At 39.2% G+C, this 20,743-nt stretch overlaps 1 protein-coding gene across 1 annotated transcript in view; it reads left to right on the top strand.

The window, feature by feature from the left end:
- Tmtc2 (Transmembrane O-mannosyltransferase targeting cadherins 2) overlaps window positions 1–19,458 on the top strand; it is a 41,445-nt gene extending 21,987 nt beyond the window's left edge. The window contains exons 5-10 of the mRNA XM_088042940.1: window positions 6,065–6,150; window positions 11,474–11,718; window positions 14,746–14,886; window positions 15,458–15,542; window positions 18,404–18,582; window positions 19,182–19,458. Of these exons, the coding sequence (XP_087899066.1) occupies window positions 6,065–6,150; window positions 11,474–11,718; window positions 14,746–14,886; window positions 15,458–15,542; window positions 18,404–18,582; window positions 19,182–19,334 (889 nt within the window). The 3' untranslated portion in view covers window positions 19,335–19,458. The remainder of the gene's footprint in view (window positions 1–6,064; window positions 6,151–11,473; window positions 11,719–14,745; window positions 14,887–15,457; window positions 15,543–18,403; window positions 18,583–19,181) is intronic.
- Window positions 19,459–20,743: the final 1,285 nt, after the last annotated feature.

Consider the following 20,743-nt stretch of genomic DNA (forward strand, 5'->3'; position numbering starts at 1 on the left):
TTAATGGATAAAGCCTTTGTACCCACGTAAGCTGAGATTCTCCTAATCTGATTTAACGATTTAAAAAACGACCTCCTTGTTGATTAAAAACTGTCTTTCACGCATTAAACCAGTGGAAGAGGCTCATGCCTTCCATCAAAATATTCTGGGGTTGATTCGATTTGCGGATTGTCGGGCTGTGTGGCCGCCTCTGCTCAAATTCAATTGAGAGAGATGACTGGGGGCGAGAGAAGTGTACATGTGTGTGTGTCTGTGACGCTGTAATGGACCCGCAGCGGGTCTAATGGGACAGAACAACCCGGATTGCTGACCCGTTATCACCAGAACCCGGCTTAATAGGATTGAGAGCTGGTGCAGTCCCGACATAAACTACTGCAAACTGCGATTTGCTAGCTGAGGCGAGGCCGCAAAGCGAATTTTCACTTCCAAATCCCGCAACTAATCCTGCGACGATGGACCCGGACTGTTTATTTCCATTATCGTCCGTCGTCAAAGAAACACTAGTTTTTACGCGTTAATGGAAACGGGTTTATGACGAATGAGAGAACGAGAAAGTGGCAAATCCCAGCTGTTTTTCATTCATTAACATTTACAAGCCAGAAAACGATACCCATTTCTGACACATCTCAATAACATAAAATTTTATATGCTCGAACCCGAAAAGGAAAACATTGCTAGAGGGAGCGCCGAACGCATCAACACCGACATTATAATATAATGAGCCTTTAAGCGAAGTTTTAAACGATACGAGCCAATCGCTTTTGCTTGTTCCGAACGTTAATGGAGGAATTCAACATGGCTCCCACTTGACGATATACAAATTTAACTCGACTGATTTTTCTTTAGTTGCAACCAGCAGCGGCCATTTCATCTGCATTTTTATAGGATGAGTCGTTAAATTTAGAACGAATTTTTTCGATTGGCGCATCCACCATTTCTGAGGAGTGTAATAATATCGCGAGGAACAAAATAATGCCGCTAAACAACGATGTAAAGAGCTTAAGAAAAAATCCCGAGCACAACTTCCATAACTTTTTGTATGTAAATTTGGTCCCAGCGAGTGTCGTGTCTTGTCGCAATTATATTAGCATCGTATTCCGACCTCGGCGTATGCGAATGCAATGTAAATGATCGGGTAACTGCGCATTTCTAGTTTCTGCGGTGTAAAACGGGCCTCGGCTCGCGTGTTTGTTGAGTATTTAATTAATTAAGACCGTAATAATTCATTGTAGTCCTCAAGGATGTCAAATGTCTTAATTTTGGAGTCCTATTTCGTTTCCTAATAATTAACTTGTCCCCTCGGGAAGTTTGTTATGGAACGGAATTCAATTCAATGTAACGTCTTGTAGATTTGTTTGTCGGATTGAATTAATTATCTTTCATACACTTTTGTTCAACCTTCGCGGAATAATCGGTCCATTTTTTGTCCTCCGAGAGAATTAAGCTTCCATTGTGAGGGTTTTTGTGCTGCGCGCGCTCTCCATTACAAGCCGACAACAAATTCTGACCCGTTTTACGTTGACAACTTTTTCATTCGAATTAATTCCATGTCTGTGATTAAATATTTACACACTCCATTAGTCGACCGGATCGCCACCAAACAGTTAATTATCCAATAAAAGATCGAACTTGTATGGGCGACATTACGGAAAGGCACCAAATGCTCAAGAAGCAATCACCAACTCCAAGTCCCATTCCGTGAATTAGAACTCGAATTCGATTAACTATGGCGAGGCTCAAACTACCCTTGTCGGATTGCGGATTCAAACTGTTTTTAGCCGGGCCGATTCGATTAAACGATTAAATTTTCAATGAAAGCTTCCCGGCATCGGCAACTCTTTAACGATCATTAAAAATGCAACTTGCCCTTACGGAAGTATTTATTTTAGGAAAATCATCGTCACAGGAAAAATTAACGATCAAAGCTAAATCACAAAAAATTTAATTCTGCTGCAAATTGCATGGATTCACGCTTGCTGTATTTTCAAAGATCGCGTAAATATTTATCTGGACGGTTTTTATCCACATCCGAACCAGCAATGCTATGTTAATTATTCAGCAATTGCAACAGGGCCCGGAAATGTTTTGTTTATGTTTCAAGTAAAATCGCGGGTGGTGCTTGCATTTCATTGCTTTTTTATTTTCCTCGGAAAATATAATGTGGTCTTCGGGGAAAATTACAAAAATTGTGCAACGTCTATTCACCAGCTGCTCTACTTGGCCTGTGCGCCTCGACGTAATTAAAGTTGTTTCGTGTCCGCTGAAGAAACGGCATCGGAATTAGGAGGATCCGGAGGTGTCTATTTTATGGCGGATCGTAAAACACAATAAATCCCACCGTTGAGCCCCGACATACACCTTGCCGATCGCCTACGCGTTCCACATAAACCCATATTATGTGTTTTTCTCAAGCAAAACGACCATATTTCACGAGGTCTGTCCCTCACGTCATAAAGCCGAGGCCTAGGAATCGCATGCGAAACTACCTTTAAATTTAATAACGTTTGTCATGGCATTATCATAATGGCACCTGCCAAAAGAAGGATTCCACCCATGCAGGCGATTTTATCTCGTGCAAGTTGTAAGTAGCACATTCACATAACTTTGGGTTTATTGGAGCGGGCATAAAAATAAGAAAAAAGAACCACGTGTAAACAACCAGTTGAAAAATAAGAAAGTTTAGTTTAATAACGTGACCTTTAGAAGCGACAAATTTATTGTATTTTGTAGGTATTGGAGTGGCGCGGAATTGGGTCGAGCGTATTTGCTCCAGCTAAAATAAAAATAGGTGAAAATCAACAATGGTGTTGTCTATTCCTACGTGACAAAAATAGCATAATTGCTGTACAAACATACCGATAACACCTGTTCCATCGCGACACTTTATTAGCTTTTCCACAAATACAAAAAAGAGGAATGACTGGAGGCGGTACCGACACTTGTCGCATGGATTCCAACCAATTCCACTAAAATTATTTAACATGGACCCTTTTCCTAATTTTATTTAACCACATGACAACCTCCCCTCGTGAAAAACGCACTGATATTAATTCCTCGTCCATCAGTGTTGAGTTTCTCTATTGATTTCGTTATTTATTAACCGCAAATTCGCCGCTGAATTATTAATTCCAGGGTTAATAATAAATCCGTTATCACTCGAACTGTCAAATTTCTAAGAATAACACTCCAATTCGTTTCGAAATAACACCAAAAACAGTTTTGCTCTTAGAACTAGCAGAGACTGCCCTTTGCACCCTTATAATCACTGGAATCAACTAAGCAACTAACCGCAAGCCATTTGCTTAGGGTGCCATTCTCAATGACGTTTTGTTGTCGTAGGTGCGCTGATCCTATAATCAGCTACACGTCTCTTCAGCTTAAGATGATGCGGGCGAAGACTTAGTATCGACTTTCCAATTACCTTCCAGATTCGTTCTGACATGTCCTACGGGAACGAGTGCGAATTGGAGTAAATAATTGAGTAGTTTTAGCGGAAACAAAAATAGAACTAAAAATGTTAATTGGATCCAAAGTAGGTCCCAGTGCTCTGTTTTTGCTGTTTTTATTCCTACAAGGTTTAGCAAGATGTTTTTCTTCCCGGTTTACAGAATTACACAAACACGTTTGACGCATCCACAATTTTTCAACGGGTAGCAGACGCGAATTTTTCTTAATTGAAATATTTTGAAAGTTGCTCGCTCATTTGTTTTAGACAGACAAAAATTCGAAGAAAACTGTTTAGTAATTTCCCTAAATTTCATAGCTGTTGCACTAAAATTATTAAAATTGCGAATTTTAAGGGAGATTTCTTATAAAATTTTCGGGTTCACCTTAAAAATAAAAATTTCTAAAACTTGTGTCTTTCGAGCTACAATGTTTCAATTTGGCAGAGTTAATAAACGATTGAAAACTAGCAATTTCCCTAAATTTCATAGCTGTAGCACTAAAATTACGAAAGTAACGAATTTTTACAACCTACCTTGCAAAAATTTTTCTCAGAACAGCACACACACAATCAAAACGACTCTCTTCTTGAAAAGTCGAAACACAATTGATTTCAATAAAGAGATTAATACGTAATTTTCAAATTGCTAATCACCACCTTTTTCTTGAGCGAACAAAAAATTATCCGTTGGCGCCCTATTGCCTTGAACGAACGTAATATTGAATAACAATGAATAAATAACAAATTCAAGGAGTTTATAGTTTGTTTTAAATCTTAGTACATAATCTCATTATTTTTCAAAGTCACTGTTAATTTTTCTATTGAAATTTCCTTTATTCTATGACGTTCTTTTTTTTTGTCATATTATCTATTTCATTTTCTCTTTTTTTTCTTATTATTCTTGCTTCCTGTGTCCTAGAGGGAAACTAAATGTCAGTTCTACTAACATTGACTGTCAAGTTTTTTTACCAATCGCAAAATACAATAAAAACTATATTGGCACACAATATTCAAACTATATTGGAAAAATATCGACTAACTAATATTGACTGGCCGATAAAAACCCAACATAGCTCCGATATTGTTTGCCAATATAGTATTTACGTCGACAATCCTATATTGAATCAATATGGTTCCTATACATTTCCGACTTTGGTGCTACTAGGGTTTTATCAATTTAAAAAATTCGGATTTTCCTTAATTCGTCCGATATTTGGATAATTTTTTGCCCCTTGCTTTTATACCGACAAAAACGTAAGAAAAATGAAATGTTTTCATGAATTTTCTGCCTATAAAAAAATTCAGGTTTTTTTTTAAACTAGCAGAATTGAGTCGGACGACAAGCTGTTTCATCGGTTTAAAAAAATGGGATTTTCTTTAACTTGTCAAATATTTGGAAAATTTCTTGCCCCTTGTTTTTATACAAATGAAGTCAAAGAAAAAAAATGTTTTCATGAATTTTCAGTCTGAAGGAAAGTTCAGAAATTTTATTTGAAAATAGGAGAGTTGATTCGAACCACAAGCTCTTCATTAACATAGATTAAAAAATTTGGATTTTCCTTAATTCGTTGAATATTTTTCTTTGCCCTTGGTTTTATAAAGATGAAAACTAAAGAAAAACTGAATATTTTAAGAAACTTTCAGCCTGTAGGAAAATTCAGTTATTTTATTTGGAAATAAATGGAATATTTGACTCTTTCATCAGTTTAAAACAGTCGGCATTTAATTAAAAATTAAAGATTTGTATGAATTTGCAATCTAGGAATATTCAAAAATCTTATTTAGAAATAACAGAATTAACTTATATTATGCATATTTCTTAATTTGGTAGATACTTATAAGATTTCTCTTTTCTGCCTTTTATAGAGCTGAAAACTCCAGAAAAGTAATTTAATAATGAGTTTGCAATTTCTAGGAAAATTCAAAACACCACAGCTCTTTCATCAGTTTAAAAAAATCGGATTTTTCTTAATTTAATAGATATTTAGAAAATTGCTCTCTCCTTGCTTTTACACAAATGAAAACTCAAGGAAAATAGAATTTTTTCATGAATTTGAAGTCTCTAGCAAAAATCTCGCATTTTATTTGAAAATAGCAGAGTTACAAGTACCGCAGAATTTTAATCAATTCGCATTTTCCTTTTTTATTGTTTAGACGGATGAGGACACGAGCAAACTGGCTCTTTGTCATTTTGTCTGCAAAATCCATTCTGAAATCCAATTATTTTTAAAAATAAGAGAGAGCCATAAAGTTATGTGTTTCTATGTTTGGTTGAAGTTGCCTTTTTGCCTTGCAGTGTATGTAATTCCGTTTAGCTCATTGTCGGGCAGTTCAGAAACTACATTATCATGATGTACTAACCACAAAGACGTGTTTACAGACCAAATAATATTTCGCAAGTTTGATATTCGTCCATTAGAGACTATTCTCGAATTGTCCACTTTCGCCAAATCGATATCCCAAGGTGTAAGAGTGCCGCCCCCGTCCCATTTCTCCTTTTGTGTGTGTGAAATGAGCGCACGTTGACGGCAAGTCATTGTGATGTATCGTTGATTGTCAATCTAAAATATCGCCGAGCATTGTGTTGGTGTCGAAAGCCTAATCACCATATTGTTACAGGGGTATTCTGCTCCAGGCGAGGCAGCGGTTGGACGAAGCCATCGAAAGCTACCATCGCGCCATCCATTTTCGACCATCACTAGCACGTAAGTCGACAATAAACACAATACATCATATAGGCTAATGACGCTTTCATTTCCTGCGATGCAAATCGATGTTTGATGGTTGCGGACGTCAGCGCTCCATTTTTCTTCTGACGATACCCGTCATTCTGCGACGGCTTAAATTCGACAGTGTTTCGATTTTATGGCGAGAATCGATCTCAATTTATTTATTCTTGAACGAGCGAGGGTGGCGGGAGCGGATGTATTATTAAGAGGGTGTGGGAGGGCATTCTTGTATTATTTCGTTTTATTAAGAATGAAAACTTTCCCAAGACTCAAATACGGAAAAGTTGAGATTTTCAAACAGTTTCTTTAATTCCCACTAAAGTGTTTACTTGCTCAATGTAAAAATGGTGGAGGCGCTGAAATTCGTTAAGATAATTACCTATTCATGTCTAGAAAAAAAGCGGCAGCTTTACTAAACCCCCAAGATCGCTTACGCTGCAGAATAGCCCAGTCATCCCCTAATATCAATAGAGGAGAAGTTAACAACCCTCCAGCTGAGTCTTTGATAAATGCGCCGGGTCTTAACTAATCATCGTTTCATTCTCGCTTTTTCGCTCATATTTCACTGCATTTTAGAGGGCTGATTATATTTGGTCCATTTTATGCGCCCAGTGTAACCAAATATTGCCTAAAAATTCGGGGTTATGTTACAAACCAACCACAGAAACCGCATGCGTGTGATCACTAACTTTGCTACATTTACTGGACTAGTCACAAACACAACGCTTGCTGTTAAACCGTTTGATGTAAACTTTGGGAAATGTTTAGTTTAGTTGGGCTTAAAGATTCTAAACAAAAAGTGTTAGCTTTAGCTTGTGCTAAAGATTGGATGTTTGCGCAAATTATTAAAGTTTTAATCGGTTTAAAATGGGACTCGATGTTCCATGTATATAATATATCATCTAAAATAGCTGTCGAGCTGTTAATTGGACACGTAAAGTCGATGACGCCGGTCGAATTTGATCTAATTCAAAAATGGGCGTCGGATGTTTCGTTTTTAAAAATTTCGAGCAGCTTCAATTAAGAGGGAAAGTTTTTCCGTCCATTTGCATACCGCGTAATAATTAAATAATTTCCGGTAGTCCGTAGCTCTCTGGAAGTTATAATAAAATTCTGTGCGTTGAACCGGGCGGCTTGATAATGGCTTGCAAATTAATAAAATGACGAAATAATTCGAAAGGAATTTAAAATGCGCAAAGTAATAAAGGAGGAAATCGTCAATAAATGAGCGGCAATTCTCGAAAGTTGCTCCTTCTACGCCAGAGATATTTAACATTCAGATTCCTTAATAACGCCAATTCATATCTGGACCGGAGTCCGGGAATATCTTCTTCATCCTCGACATATTTTTATGCAAAACGCGTTCCGGTAGCGGAGTTTTATTGCAGGAGGAGCAAAATGAAGATGCGATTCTTGGAGAACTGGGGGAAAAGCAATGAATATGGGGAAGGACTTAGAGAACCTTGTTCCTTGGAAATATGAAAAGATTTCCAAAGGATTCTGATTGCAGGATAATTTGACGTTTTAGATGCCGTTCATCAATATTCCGGGATCGTGTGCATGTGTGTGTGCGTGTCTTCGGATCCGGACAAATAAAGGCATATCCCTGGAATGGCTTCTTCGAGCGCGGAGCCGACCGAAAAAGCCTGTTTATGCCATTATGGAAAAACCCAGACTCTGGAGCAAAAGTCAATGTTTATATTATTGTCAATTAACATCCGCTCTTCCTGAAATTTCTACAGTTATTTGCTTGTGTTTCAATGGCGCACTTTGGCCGCGATGAATTGATATTGTAGGAGAATTAATAATAGATTACGTGGAGGGAAGTCAGAAACGAGGCGTTAGAAGTTTGGAATCCACAGAGAGCTTATTCTTTGTGGAAGTTTACCAACTTTAATTCCTCAAGACCTCTCCGCGTGGGTCCGTGGAATAAAATATGAAATACTAAATGTAGATTAGTTTTATTTCGCGAATATATTTTCCAGTTCAGACCCCCGTTTAATTTTACGGGATTTCCATAAGAAGTGTTAATTACAAGAAGTTCTATCCTCGCGCTACAGATTACGTATTCATGAAGGCGTTGCAAGGCACAGCAACTCCAGCCTTTATGAAAACTTAACGTTATTACATTAAAATTTCATTATGGAAATGATCACAAATAACGTATCGGTCTTGTGTTTGCTTCGTAATTATTACTTGTAACGGCGGACTTTGTCAAATTAAATTATGAATTTAATAATGCTTTACGCACGCATTAACCCGTCGCTCAAACTCGGAAAGAAACAATTCTCTCTCTTCTGACACAAAATCGAAACTTGGCCTGAGGACTCGCTGGAAGACGGACGTTGTTTGGCTTTAGCCGATAGAATGATGGAAAATACCGATTGCTCCACGCCAAGATAACTCTCGCAACCAGAAATGACACCGCCACACTTTCTTGTAGCAACTAAATTATGAACTAAGCTGGAAAGTTTTTCCTGCAGATGGCATTCCTAAGAGCTTAGCAACAGTCGCAGTGCAGCTGCAGGCAATTATGTGATGGAAGATTCCACATCTAGACGAATTTTATTGTGTTTGCTGAAAAATGTTCACTTTCTGATGGAAAATAATTATTCCTTGAGCTTATTGACCTGAAACTCTGTTGGAATAAAGACAAATAAGGCTTTCAGCTCTCGACGAGATGACGGGGATGCCAGGCAAAGGCTGGAAAAGGATCCGGTTAAATCGTTTTAAAGACTTTGACATAGAGCCGATGTAATGCGGGACGCCGGAGGAACATAATCTTTAAATTTTTCCTTCCAGCTTTGAGCGAAGATGGAAAAATGCAACGCTGGCGGCGGAGCTCATTTCGTTTCAATTAGTGACGACATTTTCATTCTTACAGGGTGTTGTATTCTTTTGAGGATCGAAAAAGCATCTGCTTTTGACAAGTATTCTGGAGCGCGATAAAGTTATTAATGCGCCTATTGTCAGTGTCCGTGTTTCGCATCTTGATGTTGTTCTTCGGGCCGTCGCAAACTCAACTGTTATTTAGGACGTTCTTTTCCCATTCCAAGTTGGCAGACGTGAGATGGCGTACTTCCTTAGCTCGCTTAATATTCCATATCGCTGCTCTGAGGTTTTGTCACCTCCGAGTGTTGCTTGCATTACCGCCAACACTCCTGATAAGCTCGCATCCGATGAAATATCGCCGTTGTACACACCGCAAAGACAATCTCCGCTACGCAAACTGTGGAAATTGTAGTGCATGTCCTTGTAAAATTTCCGACTGCTACGAACCCACATTTTTACTCATTTATTAGCCTGGCAATAGCCGCCATTTTATGGAAAAGTAACGTTCGCGTAGCGGAAATGTTCTTTCATAAACGTACAATGGCAAGATGAAATGTTTCGGCCTTTCGATGTTTCTGCACTAGTTGTTTATTACCTTTTAAGCACAACGTTTTGAGAAATTTATGAATGCATGTCGCCGGAGTTTTCCGGTTTTGACTCCACTTCGAACTCTGCCGGAATTTTAAGTAAATCTCCGGGTTTTGTTACATTTTAAACAAATCAGAGTACCCGAACGTTGCACTGTATCGACCAAAGGGATGGAATATCGTCTTTTTTGGTAGCGTCGAGCGCACATTACGGCACACAATAGTGTTCCGGGTCCACTCTACCGCCATTCGCTTGCGTATTTCCGGACTCCGGCATCTCTTTTCTTCGGGGACACTGTTTGCTGCGTTCCAACCGCTAATTAACCACACTTGCAAATGGATCTCCAGACGATCCGCAAGCCGACAACCTGTCCATTATAGTCCGGTCGTCGGGCTCCATTTATCACGGCGTCTGGGGGGCTGCCATAAACAGCGTGAGCCCGAAACGATTAGCACGGAAAAATTGAGAATCCGCTCGATCAGGACGAATTTAAACAGACACATTTCTTGGTTTTGTTCGCGGAGATATTCCCAAGACCGTCTCGGAAATGCACAATGTGTTGTCTGCAAGACGAAAAGAACGATGATCCGTCAAGACTCCGGATCGATCGGACTAAACAGCAATCCTAGCAACAATTGTAACTTTAAACTCCGTAGTCTCCTAGAATCTGGATTAAAGCCCTTAAGTGATCGAAACTAAGGAACTTGTAGGTCAGAACGAAAATGTGTGCACTGAAGGGTATAAGAGATAAACAAGTCGTCAAGTCGTAATTTCTTCCATCATATCCTCCGCACACGGAGTTAATTGAGCAGAAACTTGTCGTTTTTTCCAAATTCGCTTTGTTTTTAAACAAAATTCCTATTAGGATCTGCTACGTCTGCAGCCCCAATTCTCCGTAACAAGAATCTACAACTCTTCGGAGACACTATTCGACGAAATCGAGTGAAAATCACGTAAGAATCTCACCCTCGCATGCACAATTTCGTCGGTTGAAGGTTTCATTAACCCTTGGAATTATAGAGACCGGCTGCATCTTAATGATCTTAAATACCACACAAATCGACTTAAATGGTCGTACTTAAAAACTTTGATTCACGAGTTTTAAGTAGTATCGATTCCGGAGCTCCGTGATTAAGGTAGAGTGCGACTTTGAATTGAAAAATGTTGTCTCTTCTTCTTCGCTCCAATTAGCGTGCACCACTGTGTGTTGGTGACAAGATGCCCGCCGTCTGTCTGTTCCACCCCATTTATCACGTTGATCTCCTTTGCAGACTGCTCCGTGTCTTCCTCAACACGCCACATATTCATAAAGAACTTCGCATTGCGGTCGTCATTGTGAATCTCCGGCATAAAGTGTAACTATACACATAAACAACTTAAACTGTCTACGATGCTGTATTTTCCGGCCCATATCTGCTTATTTATGACGGTATTTGATTTGCCGTGTTTACGTTAGGCTGCCATGTTGATATTAAAGCCACAGCGCGCTCCAGATTTCATTTAATGGCGCTGTTTCATCGGTGATCATCAATATTTAACTACAACGGTGGAGGGTCTCGAGTAAAACTAACCGAGCCCAGTGTCAACTTTATTACGGGAACTTATTAATTATGGGTGAGTAAGGAGCGCTGTCTCATATCTGGACGATATTAAGCGGTGTCGAGATTACTGCCGCTGTATACACGATATTTAGCGGATATTGCGTCACTTCCTCTATTTGCTGACGTCCCCTTTCGTAAATGTGAACTGGTATTAACTCGCAACGGGGACAAATAACCTACAGGTGTCGACAACTAACAAAGTAATTCAAAAACAAAGCTCATTAAGTTTGAGCTTCGTTCTTATGCAAATATGTGCTTAAGTCTTCTTGTTGTTCCAGTGGCCTACGTCAACTTGGGTGCCGCGTTGATATCTGCAGGCAGGTGTCAAGAAGCGGTGTCAGTGCTCAGACAAGGATCTCGTTTGGATGGAACAGGCCTTCGAGATCGTCGCGAACACGAAACAGCTCGAGTTTCGGCCCTGTTGCAACTGGGCGCCCTGTACTCGGAACAAGGACGTCTTCAAAGAGCTTTAGCTGCTTACCGAGAGGCGGCATATTCTCTCCCTGAACACTATCCGCCTCAAGTAAGTCTGTCTTTAATGTCCAAACGTTTTGACCCTCAATCAATATCGGTTTCATCCCTAATTTGTCATATCGCATTTCCATCTCTTAGACCAACATCTGGCCGCCGTCCGCGCACAGATGGGTCCTTTGACAAATGCCTCGCTTACTGATAATCACGCTAAGTGCAGGCTTGCCTTCGGCCAACTCTAACTGCTTCTCATATCTCAACAAACGTAATAACCATTATTGCTTCCCTTGTTATACTGTGTATATTCGCTTAATTTAATTTATTTGTCATCGCCGAAGTAAAGTTGCTTGTTGCGCAAATATTCTCCGCATTAAATATTATTATCTTTCCTTTATTAGCTGCTTTCGGTGATGAAAAGGCTTCCGGTAACGTCATCGGAGTACTCATCGTTCGAATTAATTATCGTTGCTCGACATTCATCTATAATGCACCGAAGCCTTTCATGTTTCACGTTTAATTATATCTACAAATGTTCCAGACGGAAACATCCTGGCCTGATAAGGCCGCGACCGCCTCATAATTAATTATAGACTAGTTCAACGAAACTGTCAATCACGTTTTTCTCGATGACGGCAATATTTAGACACCTATTAGCTCCTTTTATCCAATTAATCACATAAGAGATTATGTAAATTTAGTTTTCCAACAACGACAGTTTTCGTCTATAATAAGAAAAGGTCCAACATTGAGAAAATTTCCCCGGCGCATCCACCATTTTAATACCTCCAACAAATTTGCGCTTATTACTGCCGGCTTTGGCGATATTTAGAAAATGTCTTGCCGTAATTTTATTTACCGCTAATCCCTTCAAATAACCGTTTCAACCCAGAGCGCGACCTGCAACTTCCCAAGTTTGTCTTTGCAGCTTCGCAAGGGCCCTTCCGCCGTATTTATTTATAAACTTTGCCCATAAAGAATCCACAATGGCTGTTATAATTTCTCAGCTAATCGTGGTTGATGTCCTTCGACGTCCCAAATCGGCCATCTGGTTGTGACGAGGCTCTGTCTGTATTTTTTACGCAAACTTTCAGTAATTTCGTATTAATTTACGAGTGTTGTTCTCTGGAAAAACACAACCGCCACCGTTTTACGACAACGTAATTGAAACTTTTTAATCAGGTTTTCAGTTAATTAGTTTAAGTACGTAATTAATTTTCATTCTGAATTATGTTCCCGTTCGAATTACATCTGCGACGCGATTCTGAATTATTTTACGATGATGACTGTAATAACTTTAATTTAGTATTATTGTTCGGATTATGTTATTTCAACGATTCGGGATGATTTGTTTTCGTTTTTCCATATTGTCTTTGAAGTTGGGATTTATGAGGGTTTAATTGATTGCGATCGGAGCTTTTTGTGCGGATGGAAATGTCATAGTAACGGAAATATTTTCACAAAATCAAAAGAGCATTGTTCGGTTCGATAATGAAAAAGATTAATGTTAGACAGGTCGGAAAATGAGATTTTCAGGATAATCGCTATTGTTCAGAGCTCGATCCAGACCATAAACAAATCCTTAAGCGGTTCTTCCTCAAATCTGACAAAGTTCGAGACTTGGAACGATCTAATTTGGCTTTACTTGTTCATATTTCACATTCCTCTAAAACGTTGTAATAAAAATGTCCTTCCTTCTTCCCAGGATCTGTTACGAAATTAGTGCGGGAATCAGTGTCCCGATATCCCGAAAATGGCCCCCTAAAGTTTGTTTTGTTAGTCGATCTTCCCGGATCGATAGCATCGAAGCCAGAAAGGTTTAAAATGTGAATTTAATACTTTCTCGTAATTAAAAATTAATTACCGGATATTGAAGCCCACGGAGGCGGAAATTTCCTTGTGAATACCTAAATTAGAACATCTTCGAGCTAAAATTTTAATTTATCATCAAACAAAGCGTAGTCAGGACTGAAATGCTGGCGACGAAAAATACAATTTCGCATTGTTGCCGATACGCGCCATTGGAATACTAATTTATTGTAAAATATGAAAGCTTAGTGATTGGGAGGATTTGCCTGACATGGGATAGTAAAATATGGAAAATGAATTATAAATGAAATGTTTATTAGTTGTGTTTTATTTATTACACGATCGAAGCTTATTAATTATATTTTGTCAATATTATTAGTTATTTCGGTGTTTTTGGGGTCGGATTCATGTTTAAAGGCAGCCACAATAACCTAATAAAAACGACAAATGCTGCAAACATTTTATCTCATCCGATTGTATTATTTCGAGCAAATATGAGGGATTTGCATAATCATCTATTGACTTTGCGTCATTTATAAATCACATTACGGATATTATTGCGGTTAAATTAACCAAAATTTTAAATTTATACTCCGTTAGAATTGCAATTATTAGATATTATGTGGATCTAACTAGTCATGGTAAACATACGATGAAATGTAAAGAATCATGGAGCAGAAATTTACATTGAAATTAGCCGACCGGAACTATTAGAAAAAGTAAACACTATTGGGAAATGTTGGCAATAACTTGATGGGATGTAAAAACATTTATGTTACTGACAATTATTTTGGAACTGTTACCAACTAAATTAGTTTGAATGTCGATGCAATGTGTTGTTGTAGTTCGAATGAAGTGTCTAATAAACATCACCTCATGAAATATAGTTCTATAAAATTTGCGTGGGCTGAAATCTGTTTACGATGTGGTCGTATTTCACTGCGACAGCCTAAAATTTCTAATCTCCTAATGGAGAATGTAATAATATTAGGAGTATATTATTACTACCTCAAGTACGAACGAGCATCCACCATTTTCGACAAAGTTTCAGAATAAGTGTGCAAAATTAGCTCGTTGCACCCCCATTAATTTCCATTTTTTTTTCCAACAATCCCTTCTCACATTCCTACATTTTTTTTCATTCTCGTAATAATTAGACGACCTGGAAAAAAATCGTCCGAGGCCACAAAAATGATGTTAACGCAGCGTTATCTCAGTTAGTTTGTGCTCGGTTGGTAAGTGGATGATTTATGATGCTTTCCTTTTGTTTAAGAGCGTTTTCAACGTGTTGGGGGAAACTCTCGCTCGTCTCCAACAGGATGAAGAGGCAGAGAGATGGTACCAAGCAGCTTTGAACGCCCAACCCGACCATGTGCCAGCACACATCACTTATGGAAAGCTGCTGGCCAAAAACGTAAGTTATTCATTGTGGTCTGAAAGGGTGATTTAAAATTCTTTGTTTGTATTGAAGTAGGGCCCGATTGGAGTAATCTGGACGAGTTTGTTCCATCTTTTAATAACCGCCGCCGCCACTGTATTTTTAATGAATATTAACCCAACGCGGTGATAAAATTGTGCTCGAAGTAAACTTGTTCCCTAGTCTGCCGTATCTTTGTAATCTTACCTCTTTTATGAGATGGAAATATTAAATATTCATGATAAGGATCCGGGCAAAGATACACAAATAAAACTTAATTGATAATGCGTTTTTGTACCCGCTTGGAAAAACAAAACCTCATCCATTTTTCAAGGAACACGCGCGCGCAAAATTTGAATTTTAATGATGCAAATATTTGAGGTGTTCGCGATATTCCACGCTTGATTTCCGCTTTAATTCCGGAAATTGTCCTCACTGTTTCTACCGATTTAAATATTCCGAACGTCGAACGATTTAATTACTTAATCATGGGGTTGGGGGCGGCGCGCGTCTCTCGTTCCAGACTTTATTTCCTGAGGGAAGTGAATAACGTGTATTCTACTTGCAGGTGAGCAGAACGGCGGAAGCCGAACAGTGGTTTCGCAAAGCCCAGAGGTTGGCCCCCCAGGAACCCAGCGTCTACCACCATTACGGTTAGTAAATTAAACTGGATCTAATTCAATTCCATTCCCGGGAACGGGCAAAACAACAAAAAAGGGAGCGATGCCAGGTAGCCGCATTACGGAGGCGGCGAAAAAACACTTGCTCAATTGAAAGATTTTAAATTAATTATATTTAATTACCATGTGTCGGTTGGCCCCACGCAAAATTTTGCCGAAACTTTCCGGCAAACTCCTCAAGAACCTTTGTCCAACCTTCATGATTAATGACTTTCCGATCACAAACATTTAACTTATCTATTTTCGTAAAGCATTACCGTTTTCTCCCCCATCACGCAAACAGTGGCGTAACAGCCACTCGACCATTTCTCACGTATACCCTTCCTTTAGTTCGTGTCCAATTATCCTGAAACGAAGCCGATTTTGAAGCGTCCCGTTGTAATTTAATAATCGCAGGCGAACAAGTCGTTCACTTGGGACAAAGCAACCCCACCTCCAACCCCCATCGATCGGGCATCAACTCATTACCTAAATTGGTATCGGCCTTAAATTCGCTAAAACATTTTATATCGGCCGTTCGCGTCGTTTCGATTCCCAACCTCTTGGAAAAATGCTAACCGACTTCTTTGAAGTGGAGGGAGCAACTCAAACATTGTTAAAAAGGGAATGTTTGCTTTAAAAAATTAGAGGGGATCGCGGTCAATAAATTAATTAGGGTCGGTTGCGTTGTGGCGCAGATTTGGGGCGATTGGAGGTTTTGACGCCCGGAATCGAACCAAACTTACAAAACATGGCAATAAATTACTTGCATTTCCTCTTTGTCGCAACATAAATATGTTAAACTGCATCTGGACGTTTCCTAATGCTTCTGGGATTTGGTATTACTATATTATGATGCGCGTCCATTCTCGGATGTTATTTCTGGAAATAATATCCCGTTTCCTGTTGTTTTTAAGTATTTTATGGTTATTACATTACATAAAGTATTAACAGCGACGGGCTACTAGCGTTAAAAAAATAACGACCTCAGCATTTTAAATTACCTGTCTTGGTACATATTTTTATTTTTACTACAATCTTTAATTATTCGAAAAGAGCTTTTCCTTGTAACGCCCCCGTTAATCTCACCCTCGGCATTTCCTTACGTTCATACAGATTTACTATCTCGACACGTGGAGAATATATCAAATTTTGTCCTCAAATTGTAGACATTGGTTTCTAATTACATTTTGTTTTGATGGAAGTAAATGGGTTTTCGACTAAGTGACTGCTAACGCTATTAAGTGAAATTAAACTTCCACGAAAACGTTGATATGCTATCGATTGGTGTCAGAAACATCACAAAGCCAACCGTCGTCATCATCGAAAGAACTATAGAGGAGGTGTCTGCATCAGAAAGGTTTCTTTAATGAGTTTGAGGCGGAAATCTTGAACCTGTTTCGAATATTGTGTATCGGTGAATTTATTGTTTGTAATTCTTGGAATTTTGTCGTGTCGCCTCCTGGAGCAGGTCCCCGGAATTCGGGTCGACGTGTCAGTTCCGGGAATGAGGATTCCGGTGCAATTCCTCACCGTCTCTGCGGGCATGTCCGGAACCGCAGCCCTGGGACTGCTCAATGAAGTACTTAGCAGCCCAGTGGAAGTGTTAAAGTCTGGTTTTGTTTGTAAGATTTGTCTCGGGTAAAAACGTGTCTCCCTTTTAGCAATAACAGTCCACATAACAACGCATCCCTGGGATTTGGCCTCACGTTTTCCACCGGCTGTAATTATTTTTAATGCTCTTCCAACCCCTCCATGAAACTTTTGCACACGAATCGGGTTCATGGAGCCAATTAAAAGTTAAGATATGTTGAAACATTCACTGCAAACTACCAGCAAATAAGCTTTATATTCATTAAAATGAATAGATGGGGAGACAAAAGCTCCGAGTTCTCCCTCTCGTAGTTTCCATTGTGATGTGTACACGTTACGTGTGCTCATCTTGTTCTCTTGTTGCGAACATATTTTATATCAATCCGTAATTAATATTGTCGGAGGGAGCGTAGCTCCGTATCGCAAAGTACACATCGAGTGTTGGCTCTGTCTTTAATTATTAGGCTCGGAGGGGCATTTTTCACGCGCCGTCTACGCCGCATTTGTCATCCTCCAGAGGGCGGACTAACCCCGCTCGACGTTCTGGCACAGTTTTGCAACAGTTCGTGGCCAATTATCCCGAACGAAAACGTTTTTCAGCGAAAGGGAGCTTTTTCTTACAGATTATAACAACATTTCTCTGTTCGACCGCCAGAATTCTTACTCGCACAGATGATTACACAAGAAATGAACCAGCGAAAGCGAAACAAACAACGTACTCGAAAAGACACAAAGATACCGAATTTTTTAATTTACCGGAAGTACACAAAGAAACTCCCAAGATTAGATTAAAGAAAAATGAAAAGTTGAAAGCACTCGCTAATTAGCGGCTGCTGGGTCGAAGACGTTGCCATTCTGCCCACGGATAATCAATGGACATCCTTCCCTCTCTCACAACACGATCAAAACCTATAGCTCGTTCGCTAATGTCGGCCGTAAAATCGAGGAATGCCGTTACCGCGCTCAATTACAATCCCAGCAGCCCCAAGGTGGTAAAACTCGGCCAATAAATAAGCCCGTATAAGCGGTGCCGTTACAAAAGTAGAGCCGTTAAAATTTCAGATGCAAATAGTATTCGTTTAAGAGCTCCATTCCAGACGCAATCTTTTTATTGTCGGTTGTATGAGTCGTCCTTTTTTCCGGGGATATGTTGCCGGAATATTCCGGGATTAATGGCGGCAGCGAACGCCCGGAAAAATCTCGTATTTCTTCATCAAGGAGATCAGCAGCGTCCAATTAGTCTAATGAAAATATATTTGCAGGTGAGTTCCTGGCGTCGCGGCGCCGATACAAGGAAGCCGCCGTTATGTACGAGAAGGCGGCCGAATTAAGGCCACATGATTACGAATTGGCGGTGGCGGCGGCGACGGCCATGAGGCAAGCGGGGAGACACCAGGACGCCGAGAGGTGGTACAGAACGGCGGTGGAAATCAAGCCTTCCGTAAGTTGCACACAGTTTGACCCATTTACCCACACAAATAGATATTACTTAGAAAAATGGGAAATCTCTCGGCGGAAAGTGAGATCATTAGTCTGTTCGATTCGAACCAAAAAATTCCACGGAACCTCATTTATTAACCGCAAACATAAGAATTTAAGTTTCAAAGTCTTTTCACTATTTTCTCATCGCGAATCGAACTTGACGTTCACCGCCGAATGAAATCTCTTAGAAGGATATGATAAAATGGAAATGAAGCTCTAGTGATTCCTGTAGCTTAGATGTGTCAGTTTGTAAAGTTCCCAGGATTTCGCCGCTACCTAATTCGCCGATTTTTTCCTTCTAAATCGCTTTAATTATGATTATAACATTTCGAGTCGGGCTAAAAAGCGGGCAATTTCGCCGAAGGTCTGTTCCTGCTAATTGTATATTTAATGAGTTTTCGTCTTCACATCGTGGAAAATTTAATTAGACGCGAATGAAGAGTGAACGTTGTTGTAATTTGGAGAAAAACGTTTACGGGCGTTTAACGGTAACAACAATAATAACAAAGCACTGGGAAATCGTTATCAGCTTGGTTAACTCATCAATTTTTGCTTCAGGACGCTCGCAGTCATACCAACTTGGGGGCGATTCTGCATTTGAACGGGAAATACAACGAGGCAGCAAATAGTTACAAAGAAGCGTTAAGGCTGCAACCGGATGACATAACGACGTTGACGAATTTGCATAAACTTCATAGCGTGATGACTTGACGCTGAGTAAGCTCCGAAGATGGTTCATAATCAACGAAACGAGGATATCTGTGTGCTTCTCCACGCCGACGTTTTGGGACCACCCCGTATAGCGACACTCGGCATCCACGAGACTCTGACAATATGAATGACGATCGATAGTGATATTTTTGTTAAGAACTGTATTTTTTCAGACACTGATATCCTGTACATAGGTCCGGTTTGGTTCCAGTCTTTTCTTTTGGGAAAACTACATTACATTTACATATCTTTTTATCAGTGTAATGTCATTTTGGATTGGATAAAAGCTTCTCTTATTCCCTTGGAACTGTAAGCTTTCAAAATAATATTATTACCATATTGTTGGCTTTTAATGGGTCGTATATTGTAATTAAATCTGTATTTAATTAAATTGTAAAATAAAGCTTTAACTTATTTTGTGTATGCAGCGGTTTCATTTCAAACCTAATTACCACCAGAGGGTGTAATAAATCTTCCACCTTAAGGACGCAAAGTGCGCGCTTCGGGTGTCAATATCGATTTCGAATTTATTCAGCCACACTTAATCAGTTATGTCCTCATCATCCCTAAAAAATTACCGCGATGATAATAGTTCCGGATTTTATTACGCAACCTTTTCTACCAACCATTAACGTCACGAATGGTCTACTTTTATGACCACAAGTGCGTGGGATTCGAACTCAAATAACTCTAATGACCAAGCAATTACAATCTTTATCGCAACGTATTTATAATAAGGATCGATAATTAAAAACGCAGGTAATCAAAAAACAAATTTCTCCTCTTCAATCAAGCACAGTAAATATCTGAATATTTTCCCAAAGAAAAAACCGTTTTGTTTAATTAGTCTCGTTTTTCGCTCTGCTTCGCCTGCAGGTTTACCGTTAGCAAAAACTGTTATTTTTAATTTAGCTAAAGCCGTTTGGGGAGAAATTAAAAATTGCTGTTAACTAATTAATTTACGGGTTGTCATCGAAATTTTCTGATGCGTCCGATACGTGCTCCCGCTTTAATTAAATAATTTAAATTTAACGAGTTGGGCATTAAAAATTAGACGATTTTCTCAAATTGCATGTTTGTAGACGAATGGACTCTAAAGGGGAGCATTTATAACCATCCACAATAAAGGCATAAAAATCTTTATGACGCAAAGGTTTTACCTTAAGTTTTGCGAAATTGAAAGACTTTATTACATAAAAAAAGTAAAAAACCGAAAGTGTGCAGCCCAAAATTCGATTATCGAAAGACATGAGAGGAGTTAATTTTACGACTTTGTGCAAAGATTAATTTCCGTACATCTGAAACCGTTCTTATCTTGGTGAGTACACACGCATGGTTTCGTGCCTGTGTGATATTTGTAAAGCTAATTCTTATAATTATTTTTCTGTTATTAGAGTTTACGAGGCACA

This window comes from Gnatocerus cornutus, chromosome 8, assembly GCF_029298725.1.
Source record: "Gnatocerus cornutus isolate USDA-ARS CGAHR chromosome 8, icGnaCorn1.1, whole genome shotgun sequence".
Lineage (NCBI taxonomy): Eukaryota > Metazoa > Arthropoda > Insecta > Coleoptera > Tenebrionidae > Gnatocerus > Gnatocerus cornutus.